This window comes from Ahaetulla prasina, chromosome 2, assembly GCF_028640845.1.
Source record: "Ahaetulla prasina isolate Xishuangbanna chromosome 2, ASM2864084v1, whole genome shotgun sequence".
NCBI lineage: Eukaryota > Metazoa > Chordata > Lepidosauria > Squamata > Colubridae > Ahaetulla > Ahaetulla prasina.
The window spans coordinates 130,802,331-130,828,735 of record NC_080540.1 but is presented as its reverse complement, the minus strand read 5'-3'; the positions used below and the strand labels follow the sequence as shown (position 1 = coordinate 130,828,735).

The following is a 26,405-nucleotide window of genomic DNA, read 5'->3' as shown; positions in this document are numbered from 1 at the left end:
GAGAAATAAAATCAATTAGCCATCACAAAACAGATCTGCTATATGCAGCGGTATTCCTTAGTTCAATTATACAATGGCACACTTTTAAGAAAAGGAGCAATACAAAACTTAAGGAAGTTGTTTTGAAACCTGGAATCCAAATCATTCATCACCATCTGGGAGTGAAAATAAAAGCCCACCAGTATAACTCTTCTTCCAAGAGTTCTCTAATAAAAGATATTTACTAAACTTAGTCCTGTCATAACCTTCTCTGGTTAACTCTGGGCTTCTTGCATCACAGTAAATGCATGCCTTCTTTTCATGAGATCTACATGCCAGATACTTTAGAGAGTGCTCTTGGTCCACATGAAAAACAGATTTTTCATTTGGTCATATCTGTCAAACCAGGGGTGAAATGGTCCGAAGTCTGCTACTGGTTCGCTTCACTACTGGTTAGCTGCATGCGTGCATGTGCAGTGTACGCCAAATGTGCATGTGCACCGCAGGGGCTACCACGCAGTACTGAAAAAGGCTTAAGAAGCCTTTTTAAAGGTAAGTAGGTCAGCAAAGTAAGTAAGTAAGTAAGTAGTCCAAACCGGTAGCATTTCACCTCTGTGTCAGGCCCCCCAAGCTGCTTACATGATATTTAAGAACAAAAATCATAAAAAAAAATTTTTTAATTAGACCCAAATGCTATAATACAGGTTTTTTTTTTAAAGGAGACACACAGACACCAATCTAATTAAAGACAGAACATATGCAAGAAGGTTGCTCATTGCATAGTGCCATCTGATCACAAAGCAGAAGAATACTGTTATTGTAAAAAATAGACATATGTTGTGTTTGCCCATAACAACATGGTACAGAAGGTAAAGGTTTGTGACTGTGTGAAGTTTTGCACTGCTAACTATCACAGCATTTCACATCTAAAGAAGTATACTCAAATACACTAAATAATTCCCTTTTGTAACATATAATTCTGTCACAGAATGTGATTTATTTGATTTTGGCTTAGTTTGGGAAGCCAGCTATCATGTGTAAACTATGGCTAACGATTTAGCACTTTTGGTGAATTCAATTAATTCAATAAATATCCTTATTGAAGAACCGATGGATTGGCTTGCATTGAAACATCTATTATGAGATGAGAGAAGGCCGGCTCCGCTGGTACGGACATGTCCTGAGAGCAGCACCTTCCATCGTTGCCAAGACTCCCTACCAACTAGAATTCAATGGCCGGAGACCTTGCAGGTGCCCAAAACAGAGATGGCAAGACGCCATCAACAAAGATATGCAAGCCACAGGCTTGTGCCCTGGAGAGGCAGCTAACCATGCAAAGTGGTGTTCAATGATCCGAAAAGTGGACCCTGCACCTGCAGGAATATGCTAGGAGGAAGAATAAGGGTGCTTCCTATTAGATAAATAAATTATAGATCAATCTGTTCTTCTAAAACATCCTTGGAATTAATAGACTAATCAATAAAGTTACTGAGATACACACACACACACAGAGAAAGAGAAAGTGCGAGGGAGAGAAAGAAAAAAACCAGGAATTTAGTTTAAGCATCAGATAATTGTTTAGCTATTGCTTCATTCCACCATGAGAAGAGGAGCCTATCACCTTCCTCAGTTATCAGATCTATACGGTAGTTGAACTCTCACACCCTTACAAAGTGAAACTTACTATTCAACCAGACTCTTCCTATAACAAGACATTATTTTGGATCCTTCAAAATAATGCTTCCTTCTGTGGAACTTGAAGTATAAAATTTCAGTAAATATTTAGACAACTCTAGTTGTCTTCAGTTTTCAATGTCCTATGGCTGTAGTCTGAATCCTGTGAAATTACTGCTTGGATCAGCAATGCCCTTTTCCCTAAATTGCCTAATAGCATTTGTTGATCTGGATTTATCTTATTCTTGGAGCCTTTCTTGGTTGCCAAATATGTGCAGATAGTGCATGCCTGTATAAAGGTAACACCTGGTTTTCCTACCTTTGATGATTCAGATAATTATTGCTAGCTGAAGAATTTGGAAGAATTCCAAAGCACTGTGCTTCAAGACCAATAATAAAGGTTATGCTACATCCTTAGTTCAGGAACAGAATACAGGTAGCCATTGTAACTTTGAATTGTCACTAAACAAACTGTTGTAAATTGAGGACTACCTGTACTTTTATAGATTTTTCTGGGGGGAAAGACAAAAAGTAAGTATCATTCACAGTTCAATGGATAATCCATAATTCACATGCGGCTGCAGACCTTATTAGCAATATATGGATGCCCACTGAGCCATGGATTGGATTATCCTCTTTTTCTCACTAACCAGATAAACCACTGGCTGATCAGCCAGTGGAATAAATAACAATTATTTAAACTAGCTAGAGATAAAAGGAGTATCAAACCAAGGTTGATCATAACAACCAGTTATCTCTGGAGTTTGTTTTTTTGGGATATTAGATATCTGCATACATTGCAGAAATTACAGTACACACACACACAGAGAAAGAGAAAGTGCGAGGGAGAGAAAGAAAAAAACCAGGAATTTAGTTTAAGCATCAGATAATTGTTTAGCTATTGCTTCATTCCACCATGAGAAGAGGAGCCTATCACCTTCCTCAGTTATCAGATCTATACGGTAGTTGAACTCTCACACCCTTACAAAGTGAAACTTACTATTCAACCAGACTCTTCCTATAACAAGACATTATTTTGGATCCTTCAAAATAATGCTTCCTTCTGTGGAACTTGAAGTATAAAATTTCAGTAAATATTTAGACAACTCTAGTTGTCTTCAGTTTTCAATGTCCTATGGCTGTAGTCTGAATCCTGTGAAATTACTGCTTGGATCAGCAATGCCCTTTTCCCTAAATTGCCTAATAGCATTTGTTGATCTGGATTTATCTTATTCTTGGAGCCTTTCTTGGTTGCCAAATATGTGCAGATAGTGCATGCCTGTATAAAGGTAACACCTGGTTTTCCTACCTTTGATGATTCAGATAATTATTGCTAGCTGAAGAATTTGGAAGAATTCCAAAGCACTGTGCTTCAAGACCAATAATAAAGGTTATGCTACATCCTTAGTTCAGGAACAGAATACAGGTAGCCATTGTAACTTTGAATTGTCACTAAACAAACTGTTGTAAATTGAGGACTACCTGTACTTTTATAGATTTTTCTGGGGGGAAAGACAAAAAGTAAGTATCATTCACAGTTCAATGGATAATCCATAATTCACATGCGGCTGCAGACCTTATTAGCAATATATGGATGCCCACTGAGCCATGGATTGGATTATCCTCTTTTTCTCACTAACCAGATAAACCACTGGCTGATCAGCCAGTGGAATAAATAACAATTATTTAAACTAGCTAGAGATAAAAGGAGTATCAAACCAAGGTTGATCATAACAACCAGTTATCTCTGGAGTTTGTTTTTTTGGGATATTAGATATCTGCATACATTGCAGAAATTACAGTAAACTCACACATCAGATTTCTAGCTTCTTATCTCAGATCACCTCGAGAAAAACAAAAATCTTCAGGACATCCAAATGTGTCCATAAGAATCCAATTTCCAGTCTTAATCCTGTGCCAGAAACCTAACGATTGAGTAGCAAAGGAAGCCAAATGTATAATTTCCCTCCCTCTTATAGAGAGGTGTTGGAAAGGAAGGATTTATATTGTTTACTCTTCTAAAATTGAATATTTATCAAGGATCAATCGTTTTGTATTTAGCAAGATATAATATTTGATGCTTTAAAAAGGTCCTTAAAAAAGGATTAATTTCCTTGCCAAATCATTAATATGGTCTAGGTGGCAGGTGTTGCCTGTCAGTTATCTGCCAAACTGCTTTCTTGTTGATGTTATTTCTCTGTGCACTTTAATTTTTAAAATATTCACTGGCACTTAGTGCAAATTAATGTTAACCATATTTTGCACACACACACAGTTATACAATCACAGTGGCTAAAATAAGACATTTTACATCCACTTCTCAGTTAATGACTGCACGCCATTCCAACAACCAGATTGTTAAGCAAAATGATCCTAAGGGAAAGTGACATGAGAGAGAGAGATTGAAAGGTCAATAGTTTATGGCCTTTTCATTCAGATAAAGTCCTCTTGTAGCTATGTCAACATTACTTTCACTCCAGTGTGCCTTGCAAGCACATGAAATTTGGTCATAAAAGTGTCCATTGATTGATTTTTTTGAATCACCATTTATTACTGTCATATTTGCAAATGGTTGCTAATCAAAGGAAGATGCTAAACAAGGAGCGAATGTAAAACCTTTTCAGGATCTGCTAAAGAGGGGAATTTTATGCCACGTTGTCAGTCAGAAACAGGAGGTAGTAATTATTCTGGATTGATTAAATTGATTACAAAAGCATTTTCTTACTGAAGGATAAAGGCCAGTTTTTATAGAACCTATGCTGCTTCCAGTTTCTAGGAAATTTCCAGATGTTCATATTTGGAAATAATCTGTTTCTGCTTGCAGTACAATCTGCTTTACATCGTGTGGGAAAGCTAAGATGCCATGTCTATCTCTGATCATTTCTCATGCAACATGTACCACTGCATGCCAAGGCTGGAAAGCTGATCAGACTTCTGGCCCAGGCCTCCCAGTTTGAATTCACACAGCAAAATAATCTCTGCATTCCCAATCAAGGAAATACTTAGCTAAAATAATAAAACATGAAGAATTTATCCCAGTTTGTGAATATAATCCACAGCTGGAAGTTTGGGAGCAACACACAAACATCAGCTAATCCCAAAGCTATCAATTCAACATCATCAGGGCTGTAGTTGCAGTTCCTTTTGTAAAAGTACAGGGGTCTGTTCTTCAACCTTAGAAGGCACTGTAAAAAAAAAGTAGACAACTAATTAAAAGAAATGTCTTAGGCCTCGTTTGACATTAGGTGTGAAATACAGTGGGTGGTTTTTGGCTTGTTATAATGGTGGCCTGGTTCTTGCATTTAACATTTGAGGTGGGAAGTTAAGAGTCCAGAGTCAATTTGGAATCAGGCAGCTTCGAAGCCACATTAAGCTATTAATCTCTGGTTTATGATTACCAGGAAGTGATAGTACAGGTGACTGCAGGCTTCAACTCTGAAAACATTAAAACAAAAATGTGGTTTTTTTCTCAGTTTTTACAACTAACACCAGACGGGCTGTATCAATTCAAGCACAGGTGAATTCAAGCACAACCCAACTCTCTCCAATTAAAAAAAAAAGATTCTAGATGACTCATTTCTAACTTTTATTGGTGAAGATACTAGAGAATGAGTAATAGTTCATCACTTCATCCTAAACGAAAGTGACAGAAGGCTCGGAAGAAAAATACAACCAACATATCCATTTAGAGGTCGACTCACCTGGAGCCTGAAAAATAACGTGTAATACCAATCGCCTCAGTAGAAACCAAGACCTTGGAAATAATAAAGCAGATCTCTGCTAGATCATGATCCGAAAAGAACCAAATCAAGTCGCCCAAGCGCACCTTTGCTCTTTGATCACGCGATCTTCGGGAAAGAGTTTTCAACCCTTCGGCAAACAAGGCACCTTGGGAGCCAGGCAGAGATTCCTCGATTGACCTCTGTCATCTTTGGGTTGGTCGAGAAACCAGAGATAATCTATGCTCTCTCCAGCACGAGTCTCCTCCTTCTCCTCCTCCTCCGCCGTTGCCGCCGTCGGCAGTCACGGCGGCGAGAGTTAAAAAGCTCTTTCACGCGGCGGCCCCGCTGGGAAGAGGAGCGGGAGAAGTGAAAGGAAAGTGCCCGGGGGACTCCCCGCCAGGGAGGGCGCTTCTCCCCTTGCCCGGGCTGAGCAGGTAAGAGGCAGTCGATCGGCTGGGATCCTGAGCCGGAGTCACTTCGCGAGATTTTTTTGGGAGTGGGTGGGTACGCGGAATCTTAAAAGCTAAGATCTATCTCACCCCGGGTCTTTTCTTTCCTTTTTCGGTTCCCCACCAGTGGAGCCATCGGCGTGTAATCAACTGGGGGATGGGGAGGAGGGATCCAACAACACGTGTCTGGGACAGCAGCTTTCTCTTTCTTCTCAAAGGGCAGGCAGCGAAGTTTGTTTGGGCTTGTTCAGTTTTCACACGGGAAAGCAGCTTCTCCCGCTCTCTTGTTGCCTGGATCCCAGCCTGAAACCTAATCAGTCTCTGAAATCAGGAAGTTGACCGATTGTCTAAAACCATCGCTTAAGACGGAGATGGGAATTCCCAAGATAGGATTAGATTGTGATTAGATCAACCTCACCTCCCCCATCCCCCCGACCGTGTTTTCTGGAGAGAAGGGCTCCCACCTTGGCGCTAAAACAGAGAGAGGCCTGTTTTCGTCATGGGCCCGTGGTGGGCTCTGAAAACTAATGCACAAAGATCCAGACTAAACAGGAGTGAAGATTGCCATTTTATTTTCGGAACGCCGAAGGCGACACAGATCTCTGTAACAACAGGAAACTAGCGCTGTTCTGCTCTTTGGAGAGGAAAGTTGAGTTGCGAAATGCTATCATGGGGAGAGTAGTTGAAAGATCTGTGCACTTGATACTGCATTCTCCCATAAACTGATTAAGTCATCAAATTGTACCTTGTAGCGAGGTGTTTCAGACTGCCTTCCTGGAGTCCCAGAGTCCTTGGAGAACTTTATGGAGCTCCATGAAAAATTGCGGTTGGTGGGGGAGAGGATTCATTTAAATGCAGTCAATATTTTCTGGCTAAAACTTTGCTTCTGGATCAGGGGTTATGGGAATTCTTTTTAGTTCCGGGAATTTTTTCCTTAACTGTTTTACAACCTGAAAAAAATTGAAAACCCCTGCCTTATAGGGGTATGATCTAGGGCAGACTGTATTGGCCAGTTTTTTGTTTTTTTTGTTAAGTTTCTAGAAACTGATGTAGAGCTATATAGTTAGATCTGACTATACACTCGATTTGGGGAATTAGAGGGGAACCCTTTCATGTCCACTTTTTTCTAAACTGTTGTCTTTCCATTGTAGCTATTTTGTTGCATTTCTTCTATTACAATGCATTAGTTCCTGGATTGATGGCTAGTGGATGTTCAGATACTAAGTGCTTCCAAATGAAAACTTGTGAAATCATTGAAAAATTATTGCACAATTTTATGCATTCAAGAAATTCTCTGAAAATCCTCATTTGTTTTTCCAGCATATTTTTGTCTTTTTTTTTTTTACTGTGGGAAGGTCTTTTTAAAGAATGGAGTAATATAGCCTCCAGAAAGTTAAATCTTTTTGTGCTATTATGCTGACTTTTTAAAAGAAGCTTTTTAAAATGTCAGACAAAGAAATTTGTCATTGTTCTGTGCATATTTCCCTTTGTAGGTATCACGTTTTTCTCTTGGTTATCAGCAACTTTTTGTACTATTTAAAACTACATTTTCTTAAATATTAAAGGAACAATTACACATCAGTTAAATTAATATGTTATAGCATTATACTTGTATACATCTATAACCCACTTTACAAATGTGAAAAAAACCTTTTCTCTTTTTGTTTTACTATAATAGAATTAACACGATCCAAAAGTTTAAACATTAATATTATAAAGTTGAGTGCTTGCAAAAAACTCATTTAAATTGTGTTTTATGTACTAATGACAATATAACAAAAGAAGCCAGATTGGATGGTAGCACTGTTTTTAAAAATGTGTTTGTCTAAATAAAGTGATAAAAGTTACTCCTATGACAAAGGGAACAGGCTGTGATAGGCTAGAAATAAATCAGTGCCTACCGTATGTCAAAATGATACTCCTTTAAATAGTTGGATACGGGTTGTGACATGGATAGGATATAGTGAAATGCATATTCAGAAAATGCACTCTGTTTCTAAATAGTATGGAAGTCAGTTACAATTCTGCTTAGCTATTTAAGGGCAATTTTTTAATATTAACCATAGGAAGTCCCTGGTGGTTCTTTCACTGCAGTATTTAGAAAACTTCACTCTAGTTATATACAATTACTCAGGGCAAGAAAAATCTAACTCTAAATAAAGAAGAGAGAAATGTGCAGAGGGCAGTAGCCTTTTAAAAGAATTGCTGCAGAAGAAAGTAAGGCAGCTTACTGGGATGACCCAAGAGATGTTACCAGCTGACCTATAAAGGAAGTCTTTGGAGCACCAACTATGGTATCAGTGGCCATAGCAGCTACCTGTGCAGGCAAAATGCCACAGACACCTTCAGCATAACATGCCTCTCTAGGCCCAATGAATCAGTTCCTGAGGTAATAAACCGAGGTGGCTGCAGGTGGGAGTGAAGGGCCCCAGTTCTATTTGTACTGGATTAGTACAGTAGTTGGAGCAGCTGTTTCACTGAAGGGCCACCCCTGCTTTAGCCATGACAAGTGAATTCTGAAGCCCTTGGATCACAGTTCCTTTTTAAAAATCTTTTATTACTTTATTCATTACATTAGCAGCCAGAAATATAAGCCTGAGCATGAAATGTGTGGGTGTGTAGTTGCAGGTGGGTTGATTAAGAAGTGATAAGATGCAAGAAGTGTTATTTACAAGGCCATTCATAAAACACTTGCTGCTGATAGTAAAAATGTGCTGGGGGCAGTGAGCTAATGAATATATATAAGGAGGTTTAAGAAATATCCCTGTTCAAGATGCCAGAGTCATGAGTAATGTTTTCCAATTAATTTGGTGGCTTATTGCTCAACTTTCCTTTGAAAATTGATCATGAATGGACGCTTGAAGTTTGATCACAGTATGTCCTGGCATAGAGAAGGATGTGTTCCTCAACTGATTTCTTAATAATGCCTTTCCTGATGTCAGATAAATGTCTGCTTAGTCATTGATTCTGCTTAACCAAAAAATGCCGAACAGAACAGGCAACCTTCTTGTGACAAACTTCAAATATATTGAGCAGCCATAGGTGGCTAGGCAATGTGATAATTATCCCACATCTATGTATAAGAATCATTTTGGGATTGGGTGGGGGAGACGAATTCCATTCTTGCTGATTGTATCCATGCAATTTTGTGTAATGGATGGAGTTTGCCTTTTGTATTTTCTTCTGTCAGACTTAGAAATACTAATCAAGGGCAATTCTGCTCAGCTCCTAAAATAAATCTGTATAAAGACTTAGTATACTTTATGGGATTTGGGGGGGGGGATCCAATCCAATCTGGGCTCCGAGCTGTATAAAAAAGAAGTTTGGAGACTGCGTGCATGACTAAAGGGCAGTATCTTGAGCTTGGTTATACAATCTGGATTAAGTTCTTATGCCAGTTACTTACTGCTTTTGCTAGTGGTTTATTTTGAACGTTGTCTGTGAGCAAGTGCTAGATTATAATCCAAAGGAAATAGTTTTTCTTTCCCATTAATAAAACAGATTGTTTTATGTTATATTTTTATTAGTTTATCAAAATATAAAATACAGAAAAGGAAATAATGGAAAAATAAGGAAGGCAAAGGGGAAGAGGAAAAAATTTAGGGGAAGAAGAAAAAAAGCATTGACTGCTGACTCCTTTTGGCAATCTTTAGAATAAGATAATGTACAAGTTTTACTTTTATATAACAATATATACTGATCATATCTCTAACAACAACAAACTTATCTAATCAGCAAAACGCAAAATCAAAGTTTCATTTTTTTCCACCTCAAGCACAAACTCCAAAAGTGGTTTCCAAGTAGAAACATCTGAGTATTTCTCAAATAAACTATTTAAATCAAAAACGACATACAGTATACTAATCTTCCTGTCAATGTATTGTAAAATTGTAGATCACTAATTTTGCATGTGTATTTTTGCATGTATTTAGGATAATTCTAAAATAATGATTTAGGATCAATGTATTAAGTATGACCATAGTATTGGTAGTGCTATAGTAACCCTATTGCCATTACAATCCATTCTTGTAATAATGAGATTGTCCTGTGATTCCTCCATTCTGTCTAGAATTCTAGATTGTGATTACAAAGGTTACCTAAGAAACCAATTGCAGTAATACATTTCATGAAGAGCCCATAACACATGTTCTCCAATCAATTTACTCAATGAATCTGGAATGGAAAGTGATTTGTTGGACATGTACAAATTCAAAAGAATTGCTTTTGGTCCTCATATGGAAACCTGGATCCTGCAGCTACAAATTCTTTGCTCAGCATTAACCTGAACAAAGGTTATGCAGCAAAATGGAACATATATTTCAAGGAGCAAATTTGGTATGGGATTTTATGCCAAAGTACAAAGAAAAGATCAGCACAGTCTTTACTAATGGCATTCTCTTCCAGATCCAGAAGGTTAGTCAAAAGAGACACATGTACTACTAGTGCTTTTGATAGGATTCATGGATTTGAAAACAGACTGCTGCCAGCAGGTCCCCCATTTAACTCTAGTTGCCTAACAGAAGAGGCCTTGTGGATTCCGCCTCAATTGGCCTGGTGGCAATGGCATTTGCATGAGAGAGACTTGGGAATGGGAGTAGAGTCACATCACCCCTGTTTAATTCCAAGCTAGCCTCCATCTAACTTTCCATTCCCTGTATGAAGCTTGATTATATAAGAATACTTATTTAATTAATTATTCAGTTCTTTCTAAGAAAGAATATTAAAGTTTGCTAATCTTCACTGTTTCTCTCTCTCTCTCTCACTTTCTCTCTCACTCTCACTCTCTCTCTCTCTCATGTCAGATTTTTAAAGTAGCAAGTTTGTGGGCAGAGACTGTTTAAAAAAACTTGATTCCTATCCTGAAAAGTAGGATTTTATAAAGCCCTTAATTAAATAAATTACAAAATAAAGAAATGTCTACAAGAAAGCTGTATAGGCTAATTTATCTTGCTTGAAGGAGGAATTGGAGGAAGGAATACTGATATTGTCCTCGAAACTGTGAAGTATTTCCTGGTGATTTTCTTCTTAAGGAAAAGGCACATGGTATTTTTCAAGCACATCAGTGGTGGGATTCAAGTTTTTTTACTACCGGTTCTCTGGGCGAGGCTTGGGGGGCGTGGTATGGCTCGATGGGCGTGGCAGACGAAGGATACTGTAAAATCTCCATTCCCTCCCTAATCCAGGGGAAGGTTACTGCAAAATCCCCATTTCCTTCCAATCAGCTGGGATTTGGGAGGCAGAGAATAGATGGGGGCGGGGCCAGTCAGAGGTTGTATTTACCGGTTCTCCGAACTACTCAAAATTTCCGCCACTAGTTCTCCAGAACTGGTCAGAAACTGCTGAATACCATCTCTGAAGCACACCAATAGATCCTGTTCCTGACAATATGTATATTTGCTTTTCTTGGTTATTGGTGGCTGGCTAAAATGATCGCCCTACATATTTCTCCCTGCAGAATAAATATGTTTTATTTATTCAAGCAAATTATTTCTGTGTCTCTATTGCACATAAAATAAACATATGGTGCCTTGCTCTTATGAACTCCTGTAGCCTGACAAATTACATGTGCCCTTTATGAGATCTTAAGTTTCTCTTTAGATATCTTCACAAGTAACACCCAAAAACATTGGGAAGGGGGATTTTCTTATACTTTTTAAATAGATAGGCAATAGAAGGTATCAATAACACTTTTGAACCATTACAGATATTTGATGGAGGGGATGTTAATGGATACACGTGTGAATATATCCTTAAAATGCATAATGGCATAGTGGAAGGGATTTGAAATTTAAGTCCTGCTATCCAAATACCTGAAATTACATCCAAAAGCAGCAGAACTTGTTGCAAGAGCATTCATTGCAAGTCTGGTTGTGAAAAACACATATTTACAAACATTGCCTCTTCCTGACACAAACCATTTACGATACTCGGTGAGGCAGGGAAATGGCATAATAGAAGGGACGTGAAATTTAAAGCCTGCTATCCAAACACCTAACATTATACCCAGGAGCAGCAGAACTTGTGCAAGAACATTCACTGCAAGGCTAGTTGTGAAAAACAATTGAGATTTACAAAATTTGCCTCTTTCTGACACAAAACATTTATGACACTCAGTTGAGACAATGAAGTGGCATAATAGAAGGCATGTGAAATTTAAAGCCTGCTGCCCAAACACCTAACATTGCACTCAAGAGAAGCAGAAATTGTGGAAGAGCATTTGTTACAAGACTGGTTGTGAAAAACAAATAATTGAGATTTACAAACTTTGCCTTTTCCTGACACAAAACATTTATGATATTCAGTTGAGACAATGAGGAAACTCATTTTGACCCATGGGCCAAAAACAGGTGAAAGGTAAAATCAATGAGAACCGAGTACTTGCCACTGGAGGTGTGCCTAACCCATTACCTACAGCCGTTTACAATCTTGTGACATAAAACAAAACATACAAAATAAAATGAGCTGGTGTGATTCCGAGAGATTGTGACTGGGAAGCTCTCTATTAAAACTGAAATGAACTACTTTCTGCATGAACTGTAGTTCAGTAGCTCCACTGCTGTCACCTTAGCACTGATCCGATTTTGGTTCATCTCCTCATTTGCCTGCTGTTTTCCAATTAGGTATTCTATGAAAAGACACTTTGTAAAGATGCTCCAAGAAGGAGAAGCATCCCCTAGGAGAAGCATCAAAGACCAGGATCGAGGATGGGCTTGGATGGTCTTAGTAGCCACAGTGCTGGTTCAAGGTCTAACACTGGGTCTTCCTTCAAGCATTGGAGTCTTCTTCAAGGATCTGCAGCGTGATTTCCACGCTACCAATAGTGCGACATCATGGTTCCCCTCCATCATGGCAGCTGTCCTCCATGCAGGTGGTGAGTATTTTGTTTTTATTGATTAACTTTCTTCTTAAATGTCATATCGAGGTCCCATGAAAAGAGCACAAGATCAATTGCTAACTAGCAGATAATGTTCTACCAAAGAGATCTACCAAAGGTATGTTTTCTCTTCAAGCTTTGCTATATGGTTCTACTTCTAGACACAAAAATAAATCTTCCTTCCTAATCTCTAACAGGATCTTCCTCTTCCCCCCAAACCCACTTTCTATGTGACATCTATAATATCATGAACAATCAATAGATTGTGGGTTCTGACTGAGTTCCATATAGCTGGCTGGCTGGCTGTCTAGCTGTCTATGTAACTATGTTTGCCCTGTCTTTATTATTTTTATAAACAACTCAAGGTGGGAGGCATACCTAATACTCTTTCCTCCTCCTATATTCCCAGCAAGAATCCTATGGGGTGGATTGGACTGAGAAAGTGCCTGGCTCAAAGTCCCCCAGCCAGCTTTCATGCCTAGAATGGGCTTAGAACTCGCAGATTCCTGGTGCTATAACTATTAGTCCATATTGGTTCTTTTTAATCGCTTAATTTAAACCAAAATTGATTTTAATTGCTATTTTATTTGCTGCTTATTCAAGTAATATCAGAAGGCTGATATTAATTTTAATTGCTTAATTTTTTTAATTGCTGCTTTTTCAAGTAAGGTTAGCCCAGAAAGCTGAGAATGAAGAGTCCATATTGAATTTATATGTGCATATTTTATCATATTATTGAGAGACAGTTTGGTATAGAGATTAACGCATCAGAAATTACATTGTGAACTCTACTTCCCATCTTAGATACAAAATCAGCTAGGTGACTTTGGGTCACTCACCTCATGTGATCTCAGCCCTAAAAAGAAGAAAGTGGCTGAACATTCACATATACTCAGTCATATCCCTTTCTCACGTACATACTTAAAGTTGTTTTAAACAAAATATATGTATTGGCTTTCTTTTCAAGACCACTCTGTGCTCTGAGCCTGTGAGAGAAGTACTAGAATGTCAGTCAATGGACACTACCCTTCACACGCCGTTGAGTTAAAGAGGAAAGTATTAAGCCAACTAAAACTATCTGAGCCTTTTTTTTCTATTAGACAAATATTTGCTACAATCATTGGCCAATTCAGAATAGGAAACAAACCAAGGGGAAAAAAAAACATTGACACAAAAATCCATTGGCAAGATCCAGATAAAACTCAAGAGATAGAATTACTAAACCAATTCTTAAAGATTCAGTTGATGCACTCAACCAGCTGCATCATAAAATTGCACCACATTGAGGGTTCATCCATACAACCATTTTGCTGAATTATTCTCGTATGTTAGAGATGGGAGAAAAATCATATCAATTTAGTCTGTGTGGTTCCCATAGCCTGCCTTTAATGTGCACTCGGAACAGCACTGTGCTCTGCTATTGTGTCACAGTATATCTAGTGGGCTAGTTAAACAGAACCAAGGTTCACTACATTATTCCAGGGCTCTTCTAAGCATCTTAGATTGTGCTCATGGGGACTTTTGTGTCAGAATAATGGGGAAAACACTACTTGCATTTCCAAACATCTGAAATGAGTCCAGACTGCCTCAGCAGTTGGCTAACAATGAGATGGACGTAATGTTACGAAGAAAGTCCTCTGTGTTAGTTAGTGTGATATCCTTGTGCTGCGGCAAGCAGGATATGTGGTTGAGCCTTAAGAGTAATATTTACCTGGCAATAAGATACATCTTATTTGTTTATTAGTCAAAAACAAAGTTCTATGAGTGATATAAATACCTTAACAGAATGAGCAATACAATAAATGGTAGTACAGCAGAATATCCCCTGTGCCCCAAAGGCAGATCCCATCTTCCAAATTATGAAATATATTCTTTTAAGATTGCTGAGGAGAAAACATTAAGACAAATTGAGGAAAAGACCCTACATTATTATCTCAAAGTGGGTCAATGTAAAACTTAACTCATAAGTTGGAAAATATTCATTTCCCTCCCCACAGGACCACTGAGCAGATTATGAATAGACCATAGACATCATTGTTCTATAGATCTAGCTTTATATTGCAAACACTGAAAAAATATTTAAAATAACTCAAGAAAAGAAAAAAACATATCGGATAAGCATGTTAACTTTTAAAAAATGAAGGATTGCATTTTTATTGAGAGTGTATAGTTGGAAAAAAATGACCATTGTCTCAGGCAGGCAGTGGTAGTGGTAGCAACAAAATTAGTGAGAAGACAGGATAGAGAAAGGTAAGAAAAAGAATTTAGCTGCATCAGAATGGATTCCCTGTCCATCAATGGGTTGGAAGTGGAACCCAGGGAGATGCATATTTGCGCCCCTCAGAAAAGAAGTAGACTTGTTAGAATATGGATGGTCAGCTGAAGTTCTTGCTTGTAGCTTGTTATTATTGTAATTATTATTAGGGTTGATTGCACATTCAACTAGATGTTTTTATGGCCGGTCACATAATCATCCAAACATTTAGACTAGATTTGGCATTTTTATCCACCTATTGAGTTCTTCCAAGAACCTGGGATAGGCAGATGTTCTTGTTTGTTGATGATAAAGATATCGTCGCAGAATTATTACCTGTTTGCCACCCAACTCTCAATGACTGTAGGTGGCTCACAGCAATCAAAGAAATTAAAATAAAATAAAATAAGACATTTAAAAATAAAATGTTAGTGCTTATGAATGTTCTATCTAGGAGCTATGCCTATTAGGCTTATAAATGTCTGAAAAGCTGGTTGGGCCCTGAATAGTTTAATAGTGTATTTTGCACACCTGCAAGATTTCATTAGCTTCTTATTCCATCAGGTAGCAGGAACATTGGATTATTATCTCTTTTATAAGTGGGCCTGTGATAATAATATTGCGTCAGATCTTTAATCACTGGTGTTGTTATGCTGACAAGGAAAGGATTATGTTCTCTACTCAGTTGGGAAAATTAGTGAAATATTTCATTTGGTAATGATTTCTTTTGCCAATTAACCTATAATAGCCTTTGCTTGCTCTTATATAATGCATGTATTATATCATTATTAAACAATTGCTAGGACTTTTAATAGTATAATGTGAGCTGTTTCCATTAACATTGCTCACTACCAGGAAGTATTCTTGATGAATTTGCCCCTTTAATTTATATATTCTTGATCTATAAATAATATTCAAACATTAATATTTGTGGTAGCTTAAATTACTGAATGGGGTGTACAGGTAATCCTGCCTAGGTATAAAACCTTACTTTTCTCCACATTAAATTTCATGTTGTTGGATAGGGTTTATTGTTCAAACCTGTCAAGATCTTTTTGGATCCTGAGCTTGTCTTCCGGGGTGTTGGCTATTCCTGCCAGTTTACTGTCATATGCAGATTTGATTAGTTATCCTTCTATTCCCTCATCTAAGTCATTTATAAAGATATTGAAGAATACTGGGCCGAAGATGGAACCTTGTGGTACCCCACTGCTTACTTCCCATCATGTAGATGTAAGATTACATTAAGGATCACTCATTGAGTATTGTTTGTCAGCCAGTTACAAATCCATCTGTAGTGATGCTGTCTATCCCACATTTTTCTAGTTTACCAAGAAGTAGGTTGTGGTCTACTTTGTTGAATGCCTTGCTGAAGTCTAAGTATACTATGTCCACAGCATTTCACTTGCCCACTAATTTAATCACTTTATCAAAAAATGAAATAAATTGGTTTGGCGTGATCTGTTTTTAACAAACTTGTGCTGGCTACTAGTCATAACTTTATTTGTTTCTAGATGTTCACAGATGTGTTTTTTGATAATTTTTTCCAGTATCTTCCCAGGTATTGATATTAGGCTTTACTGATGTTCACTCTGTAAACAATCTGAAAATAGGGGAAAGGAGCCAGGGTATCACCTTGGGCTGAATTAAACAACCACACTACTGATTAAGTAATATGAGTAAATATGGAAATTTACCATCACGTTATTCTCAAGGAGACACAAGAAGAAGCGGGTGGACCTTGATTTGCTCCAAGTAAGGCCTACAACTGAGTTGACAAATGTATGAGAGTGACAGGATAGAAAGGACATGGGGAATGACAGAAACTTCTACACTGTATGACCACATCTAACTCCACCTCATGAAAAATATAATCTGGCCCAGTTTTCTTCAAAGCAAGTCTACCTGTAGCACTGTAAATGAGGAGGACGTTTGAGATTTGCACCTATTAAAAGTTCCCATCATTTGTTTAGGAGAGCTCACATATCTTTAAGAAACACATATTCATGAAAGGAAACAATTTTTGTCCATTCCAGGAACTTTCCAAGTATAGGGCATTTGTTGCTGTCTCCAATCTGATCCAACAGGAAAACAAAAAGATTTGAACTTCTGAGGTCTTGGGCCTTTCATCTAAATTTCAAAGCTTACCAGGGTGTCTTTCATGCTTATGGCTGCCATCTTGCCCCTCCCTGTAATAGGCAGTTATGCCCGCCAAGATTTCTAAAGTAAAAATTGGTTGCCCTGAGAATGTCCCCGAGAAAATGCAGATTTAAAGCAGAGAGCAAGTCTGAAGCTTCAGATGCACAAAATTCTACCCTTTCCACAGAATAGTAACTCAAGTATAGCATTGTCTGATGAAACAGAGAAAATCCAAGATGTCTGCTTAGGGAAAACAGGTCAGGCTCTACTATCATACCCTCTTGCACTAGCAGCTACTAAGATGTCAGGTGGCCTTAGCTGTCATGCCGTTATGATCTCCGGGTGGAATGGTAGTTCTTTTTCAAGAGACACCTTGTTCTTTTTGGGTACAAAAAGGATTCATTTCAGCCTATTACAAATTATGATGACATTTCATTTCCCATTCACTCCTCCTAATGTCTGATGGTAATTCCTAAGACAATCATACACAGAATGAAAACTGGATATAATTAAAGTACATTTCTGGGGGGGGGGGGAATGTATCCTTGGAATAGGTAAAAAATTAACTCTGATGCCTTTTTATGCTGCTGTAGATATGTGCCTAGATAGTTCATAGCTTGATTATATTAATAATAAATTACTCATTAGAGAACCAGTTTGGAGTAGTGGTTAAGGCACCAACTGAGAGATGGTGACTTCTAGTCCTGCCTTAGGCAAAAAAAGCTGGTTGGATGATTTTAGGCCAGTCACTCTCTCTCAGTCCTAGGAAAGACACAATGGCAAAGCACTTTTGGAAAAACCTTGGCAAGAAAAAACTGTAGTGCCTTACCCAGGCACTTTCTAAGAATTAGACAAAATTGGACAGAAGAAAAACAATTACTTGGTAATAAATATTAGTAGTAAGAATTTCTCTACAGCAAATTACTGTTCATCACTTCTTTCTTCCATCTCAGGATCACATTTCTCTTAATTTTATATTCTTGTTAAAGAAAATGTCTTTATTCAAATTATTTTCCTACTTCATCTCAAGTGTTTTATGTCAATTATACCGATCTTGTTCCTTATTTGGCACAATATATTCAGATTGATATATTCAGATCCCATTTCATGTTTTCAGATTATTTCTTGTGTCAGCATCCCAGAAAAACCCAACTCCAATTAAAAACTGGAGGCAAGGATTCTCTCAAAGTTCCATTTATTAGAGTAGGTATACTGGCACATCTGGGAAAAGCCGAATCTGAGAGTTCTGGGTTTTCCCTCAGTACATCAAAATCCCCCAAACCAGCCACTGACTCATCAGTCCATCACATGGTCCAATCACCATCCGTCCATCCATTTTGAGACATCACTCCAACCATTCCTTCTCCAGATGCAGGATTATCCTGCCCTTGAGAGAAAGGAAGAATGCTATTTTGTCTAATTACATTCCCTCTACTAAATCCCCCCTCCTACTTTCCTACACACAAGAAGGTGGCAGCGTGGAAGCTTCTGGTCTAATATGGCTTCCAAAGCTGACATCTTGCTTTTTAAAAAACATGGGAATCATCCAATTTGTCTTCTGAACTTTATCTGAAACTGGCATCCACACCATTCTTCTTTCCTCTCTACATGTGGCCACATTTTCAACTTCAGATTCACAAACACCCTTAACATTCAGATAGGCTAAACATAGAATAGACATGCCAATACTCTATATAAGACACTTTTGGTTTTTTTCCAAACACAAGATTATTTTATCTTTCTTCAGAATTCTATTTCATGTAACGCAGCTTTGACTATGTCAGCAGCAGCAGAAACAACAAATGTGCAGGGAGGAGCACAGAACATAATGTGGAGTTGTTGAATGAGCCTAGGGAAGTCCTATGTTTGTGCTTGTCCTTCATTATGGAAACTCACTGGGTAACTTGACTAGTCATGTTTCCTCAGCCCAGCCTACCCCCAGGTAATAATTGTTGAGATAAACTGAAATGAGATTCCCATAAGATATAAATCTAACAAATGTAACTATTTGACTACGTTGATCACTATACTTTTTTGAAATTGAATCTGAAATTTCTGTTTAAATGTTCCCTTCTCAGGTCCTCTTTGTAGCATTTTGGTGGAGCGATTTGGCTGCAGGATAACAGTCATGGTGGGAGGCCTGCTCAGTGGAGTGGGCATGGTTGCCAGTGCTTTCTCCAACTCACTTAGCGAGCTTTACCTAACAGCCGGATTAATCACTGGTGAGTATAGTAAAAGTCAGTGGTGGAATTCAAATTTTTTTACTATCGGCTCTGTGGGGGTGGCTTGGTGGGCATTGGTGGGGCTTGGTGGCCGTGGCAGGGGAAGGATACTGCAAAATCTCCATTCCCTCCCCACTCCTGGGGGAAGGATATTGCAAAATCTCCATTCTCCATTCTGGGGCCAGCCAGAGGTGGTATTTGCCAGTTCTCTGAACTACTCAAAATTTTTGCTACTGGTTCTCCAGAAGCTGTCAGAATCTGCTGAATTTCACCCCTGGTAAAAGTACAATGGGATGGTTTGTATGCTTTCCTGTTTGGTTCCTTTTCAGAGTTTATATTCCTGCGTAACAAGAATCCAAGTTGCAAATGCTGATAGATACTCGATGTGTATATTGGGATGCCGATTCAGATTTTCAGTAATGTCAGTAACATTAAAAATAACTCATCTCAGTTATCTGCAATGTGGTGATTACATTATCCATGGTTGCTACTTCAAATGTCATCAAAGAAGTAGTAGTGTTAATAGGAGATAGGGTAAGATTGTTTCAGAAACCTTTGAAATTTAATAATCAGATACATTCTTACTGGAATTAATATTAAGTAATGTAGATTAAGAATATTGTTCATAGCTCACCTTTGTTCTAAAATGCAAAATAATTAATTTAATATACTTTAAGGTAGGTGAATTCTGATTATCATAAACATACATACACAGAAATGAATAAAACAAATGTTATCATTGCAGATTCATATTTTTCCCTTTTTTAATTTAAAGGCCTGGGATCATCTTTTAGCTTCCAAGCAAGTGTCACCGTACTTGGTTATTATTTTATACAGCGGCGAGCATTAGCCAATGCCCTGGCTTCCACTGGGGTTTCTCTTGGCATGACTCTGTGGCCTCTACTTTCCCAAAACCTGCTTGATGAGATGGGCTGGAGAAACTCATTTCTAATCTTTGGGGGAGTGTTGCTGAACTGCTGCGTTTGTGGGGCTGTGATGAGACCAGTCCCAGGTAAGGTGACTGCCCTTTCACTGAAATCTTGTTCTGAACAGTCAGCTGGAGGAATGCCCAATGGTCACACTTCGCATCATAAAGAACAATGTCAGTCGAGATTTACTGCGTGTTCCCAGACCCTGAAGAAGTACTTAGCTTTTGATATCTTCTGCAAGAACAAAGGCTATCAAATCTATACCCTTGGAGTTACCTGGATGGTGATGGGTTTTGTGCTGCCTCTCGTTTACTTGGTGCCCTATGCCATCTTCAATGGAGTGGAGGAACAGAAAGCAGCCCTCCTAATTGCCATTATCGGATTCACCAACATATTTATGCGCCCAATGGCAGGCCTTGTCTCAGGCCTTAGTGTCTTCACTGGCAGGAGGATCTACCTCTTTAGTGCAGCTGTAATGTTCAACGGCCTGAGCAACCTCATCTGTGCTATTTCAGCTGACTATAGTATTCTTGTCCTCTACTGCTTGGTCTATAGTGTCTCCATGAGTGTCATCGGTGCGCTTCTCTTCCAAGTGTTAATGGACGTAGTGGAAATGGACAGATTCTCTAGTGCCTTGGGTCTTTTCACCATCTTGGAAAGTATCACCATTCTTATTGGACCCCCTCTTGCAGGTAAGAAGTATACAGGAATTGGCCCCATTGGTACTGTTGGCACAGATTTTGCATGTAATCAGAATTCACTGTATTGTAGCACTTAAGAGGCCATTTGTGCCATCAATCAGATGGCTATCTAGCCTCCACTTGAACTCATCCAATGAAATTGAAGGCCACCATATTGCTTAGTTCCATGCTCCTTTTAGCATTTGTGGCACAATTCTCTGCAGAACGATTACTACAGCTTTAAATGGCAAGTATTAAGGCTTTAGAGATTTAAGATTACAGCAGTCAGCATAAAAAGGGGGATTATATAGGAGTAGCAACCAAGCAACTAGCAAACAAGTTTCCTTAATAGAACATCTAGTCTTTATCTTCTTTCGCTTTTAGCTCTGCTATCTATCTTCTTGTTCTTCATAGCCCTTGCCATAGCCAAATTCTAGTCCAGTAAATCTCTTATTCATCTTTCAGGTGTTGCTAAACAATCTAAATCCCACAGTGATCCAAGTTTGGCATAAATGTGAGGAAAACAAGCCTCAGACCGACATGGTAGAAAAAAGTTAAATTCCCTCCTTGCTGGTTTTCTTTTCTCAGTTGCTTGCTTTTTTGAAAAATTAGGAAATATTTTAGCTAAAATGCAGGCATAAGTAATTAATATTTCACCTTACATCAAGTCAAACTTGATGCATATATATATATATATATTTGTTTTCTGAGGTTTTTGCGGGTGTTTGTATGTAGGTCTTTGGTTATTCGGGTTTTCTCCCGCGTAAAATTGGAAGTGTCTTGGCGACGTTTCGACGAAGTCTCATTCGTCATCTTCAGGCTTCAGCTTCGTGCTTCTGGGAGCAATGTGTGATTGCAGCTGTTTCTTCCTTTTTAACTGCTAGTGGGGGTTTGAACTGATTGGGTGGGAGCTTGGCTGTGCTCTGATTGGATGGGGTTTTTTTAGTGTTCTGATTGGCTGGGAATGTGTCCTGTTTGGGTGGGGGCTTGGTTGTGCTCAGATTAGTCTGAGTTGCAGGGGGATTTGAGCTGGTGAGCTGCATTGCTGTTGTTTGGCTTTGTGTTCGTGGACGTGCTACATCATGAAGCACGACCAAGGACCAGAAGCCAGACCGTAGCTGCAACATTAGCCATTTCAAATCCCTCCAATCCATACATTCAGCAGACTGACACCCACTATGAAGATGTAGCACGACCACGGAAAAGATTTTGATATTCCTTATAGTGTACTAGTGGATGCTGAGAAACACTTTTTCTGATATCCAGGCAATTTCAATATCTGAAAAAGTTGGAAAAGCAGCATGTTAAATTCATATGCTGTAAACCATTTTTTTCGTTCTTAAAATGAAAAACATGGTTTTCCTGTATAATTAGCAAATGATGATACTGTATGCTTTGTATTAAAATATACTGAATATATGCTTTGTATTAAAATATACTGTATAATTAGCAAATGATGATACTGTATGCTTTGTATTAAAATATACTGAAAATGATGGGAACCTGCAAGGAACAGACAAACATCTGAAGGGATCTAGAAACTACTTTAGATAAGCAGCAGCTCTTATTTTCTGTTATAACAGATTGTGAGAAATGGATTGTTGTGGAATGTTGTTGAAGAATTACCAGTATATTTACCACAGACAGTTAATAAGTTGCATTGATTAAATGGACATTTCTTGTTTGTTTAAATGGGACACAGAATAATTGAACAGCTCAGGATAAATCTAGGTGGCAACTGCAGCTTCATATACTATCAGTTAATACTGACAATACAAGAGTTAGATGGCAAAAAGAATGTGAAAGTAGGGGAAAGCAAAGGTAATCAGAATCACAATGATTCTAGGTCAACAGTTATATTGAGTTTATCTTTATTGATGCTCCTCTGCCAAACGTAGGAAACCTGTTACTCACTTCATGGGTTGGGCTAGCTCTAGACCAGACTTCATAGACTATTTTACGTATTGATCCATTGGTGGCTGAATATTTAAGATATCCTGATTCTGCATTTGATCGCCAAATGTAGTGTATGTTTTTTATAGTCATGTATCTTTTCTTTTTCAGGTCTTCTTGTGGATCTTACAGGACACTTTAGTTATGTCTTCTATGCTTCCAGCTTCTTCATGGTGTCAGCTGCTCTGTTCATGGGTATTAGCTTTTGTGTATTGGAAGCAAAAAACAAATTGAAAGAAACTAATAAGCCATCCCCTGAAGATCCCTCCAGAGGAAAATACACAGAAGTGCCAACTGAATCTGTGCCTGTGAAAAACAGTCCTCCTGAAGTAATCTATATAACGAGCATCTGAATGCAAAGGAGCTGAAAGAATGTTGTATTATGCAAAAATGCAAAAGCCAGGGGAAGGGACGTCACACGAAGAGAAGTGCCTCTTTTTTATGCTCGCTTCCTTCCTTCCTGATACAATGGTCGACTCAACTGGGTTTGGTTCAGATTTCTAGAGAAATTATCCAGATAGGAAGACACCCAAGCACTAAGGAGCACTTTAAACAAAATGTACAGGATGCAAGTCTTATGACAACATCTGCTATTACTTGAAGCATAACAAATTACTGTTATCAGGTTTTCTTACAGACTCTTAGTAAAAACAGGACATTCATCTTTTCGGTTATTAATTATCTTGTTTTCTAAAACAAGCAAACTGAGCATAATATTGCTTATACGGGACTTTTGGTTTTGGAGAAGTCTATTGGTAGCAGTTAAGCTTATATTGAAGTCAACTGGTGGACTTCTTTCCCAGTATGAGTGCAGAATTCTTATTTATTGATCTCTACTGCTAGTTTCTTGAATGTTAAGCAGAAGTGTTCATCCCTGTTTTATAATTTGAGGGCATTTTCTAGAGGAATGTATCATGCCACTTAAAGCAACCTGAGTGGAATTATATGCACTGCTGTAACCAAAGTGAATATTTTCTGCATTTCGAGGCCTTTTATGGAGACAATAAAGTTTCAATACTGAAACTGCAAGTTAAAAGTGGACAGCTCCAAAGTGCCTATGCAGTAACCAATAGTGTCTTACATTTTTCTTCCTCTTCGAATATATGTTGCTGCAAAGAAAGTGTCATGACACTTTCTAGAGCTGTGGTGGCAAAGTGGTTAGAATGCAGTATTGCAGGCTAATTCTGCTGACTGCCAGCAGTTTGATTCTTATTGTCTCAAGGTTGACATAGCCTTCCATCCTTCCAAGGTCAGTAAAATGAGGATTCTGATTGTTGGGGGCAATATGCTGACTCTGTAAACTGCTTAGAGACATCTGAAAAACATTATGAAATGGTATGTAAGTCTTAAGTGCTAAGTCATGACCATACAGTGAGGTGGACATCTTATTTTTGGGGGACCACTAGATCCTATCACTTTCAAAATGTCAGTATGGTACAGAAAGTCATCTTTGTTCTTGTCTTTGCTGGGATATAGTAGGCTTCCATGGTTTCTGTAGAGCCAAATCTTTACATACATAAAGATATGTAAAGCAGCAAAAAGATAATCTTGTAGGTTTAAAGGAAATTAGGTTTTAGAAATGCTGCTTCTCTCAGGCAATAGGTCGAAATAAAGACCATCTCTGTTCTGGATTGGAATTCTCAAGAAAACTATACAGTTAAGAGGTTGGTATTTCTCTTTGTTTCTGTTTTACTCTGAACATGATTTCCTTCGTCTATTTTTTAAAAACACAGCAGTATTTATATTGGAACATGAGTATGTTTCAACCCAGGCTAGCTTACTTGCTTTTGACAGTTCAGATTTTCATTTCATATTCTACTCTTCCATTTCTAACCTCTCTGTAAACATTCATCTTAGTTAAGTCTTCTGAAGTCCATACTGGTTTTTAATGAAAGAAAATATTGGCTAGAAACTCAAGCACTTTACAACATATAGATTTAAAAGAGCAGATGTTGAAATGAAATAAGAAGGAAGTCGCAGCACTAATGATCAACCTAAAAGTTGATTTTAATCTATATCAGTGGTGAAATTCAGCCGGCTCTATCTGGATTGTGCGATCTGGTAGTGCTGGTGGTGGGAAGCTCCTCCCACCTTCCCGGACATCATCACGTCCGATTTTTGACCCTCTGCACATGCGCAGAAGGCTCTGTGCATGCTGAAAAGGCTCTCTGCATGTGTGGAGGAGGTGCGCGTGAGCATAGCGAGTGTGCACACTCACATTTGCAAACCAGTAGCAAAGATAAGTGAATACCACCCCTGATTTATATGAATTGAAATGACAAGAATGCAGGATTGGCCCAAAGCATATTGATGTCCAGAAGTGTTAAAATTAGCCCAAGATTATTTTCTGCTTTGAATAACTGGGGGGTGGGGGGGAGAAGGGGAAAAGGAATTTTCTAGAATTGTATGAGTGAAGTTGAACACGCAGATGGCATGTCCACCGACATGGTTCGGAAAAACCCTACTCTGAAAGTCAAGCCTCCAAACTTCTAAAGTCTGGATGTGGTTTTTTTTTTAGCATGATACAATGAAAATAATCTTGTGTATGTGAATCTCTGTGAACATAGTGTATACAGAGTAGAAAGCGGAGGAAAATCTATCTGCATAGGATAAACAAAATGTACTGGTATTTTCAATCTTGCATTTCAGTTATTAAAAGCCTGCTACCAAGGTTAGAGGGTGACAAGTTATGAAGAATACTTTGACCTATTGGAAAGGGCGTGGCTAGCGTCATGGCAAGATGACCCGTCCCTTGGGAGCTCCGGGAACAGCGCTGATATCCAAGCTGCCGGGCGGTCCTTTTGGACCATGAATCGGCTTGAAGGGATGAGGAATGAAGAGAGCGCACCCTGCTGATCTCAGGGAGCCCGCAAACTTCCTGATTGATTCGGAGAAGGCTCTCAAACCCAACGGAGTGGAAAAGACGGCCATTGCATGCCGGCCCTACTTTTTAAGATGTCTTGGAGTCATCTGACTGGCTAGTGTAGTGGAAAGAGAAAATTACACTGGGTAAACTTTAGTTTACATTCTTAGATTTCTTGCATTATACAAATATAAATACCACAAAGTTCTAATGCAAGAATAAAATAACATTTATTCGATATTAAATACTCCTCGGCCACTGAATGGAACCTTTTTTTGAAAATTATAAGTTATTTGATAGGAAGGTTGGTTAGATGGTTTTGAAACAGAAAAATGATACCTAGATAGACTTCTGTCTTAAAATAATTTGCAATGCCTTAGTTTCTGGATTGTGGTCAGTTTATTACTAGATAACTGCATTATTTACTGGAAATTTTATGGGAAGCCTTTCAAATATCTGTGTAAGTCAAATGCACTTAGTAATACTTGCAAACGTGGAAGCACTAAAGTGTATCAGTAGAGAAGCTTTTAAAAGAAGACAAAGAGCCACTGTGCTTGTTTCAGGATTAAGAGTCATCTTGTTATTACTTTTTTCTGAATACATGATTTGAAAAGGGTCCAAGTCTGCTTTTTCTATTCTTTTTGAATAAAGCCTCTCTGCATAAAGA

The 26,405-nt window shown here is 38.4% G+C and overlaps 1 protein-coding gene across 3 annotated transcripts; it reads left to right on the top strand.

Moving 5' to 3' along the window:
• Positions 1–5,670: 5,670 nt before the first annotated feature.
• On the top strand, positions 5,671–26,405 carry SLC16A5 (solute carrier family 16 member 5). Of its 3 annotated transcripts, XM_058169518.1 has the most exons (6): positions 5,671–5,809; positions 9,894–10,237; positions 12,445–12,695; positions 19,170–19,313; positions 20,089–20,934; positions 22,987–26,405. In XM_058169518.1, exons 2-6 carry the CDS (start codon positions 10,212–10,214, stop codon positions 23,226–23,228), a joined length of 1,509 nt encoding a protein of 502 aa, XP_058025501.1. In that variant the 5' UTR covers positions 5,671–5,809; positions 9,894–10,211; the 3' UTR covers positions 23,229–26,405. The 3 variants fall into 3 exon arrangements, with proteins under 3 accessions (XP_058025501.1, XP_058025503.1, XP_058025502.1); XM_058169520.1 differs by lacking the exon at positions 9,894–10,237 and having other exon boundaries at positions 5,679–5,809; XM_058169519.1 differs by lacking the exons at positions 5,671–5,809; positions 9,894–10,237 and adding an exon at positions 6,489–6,650.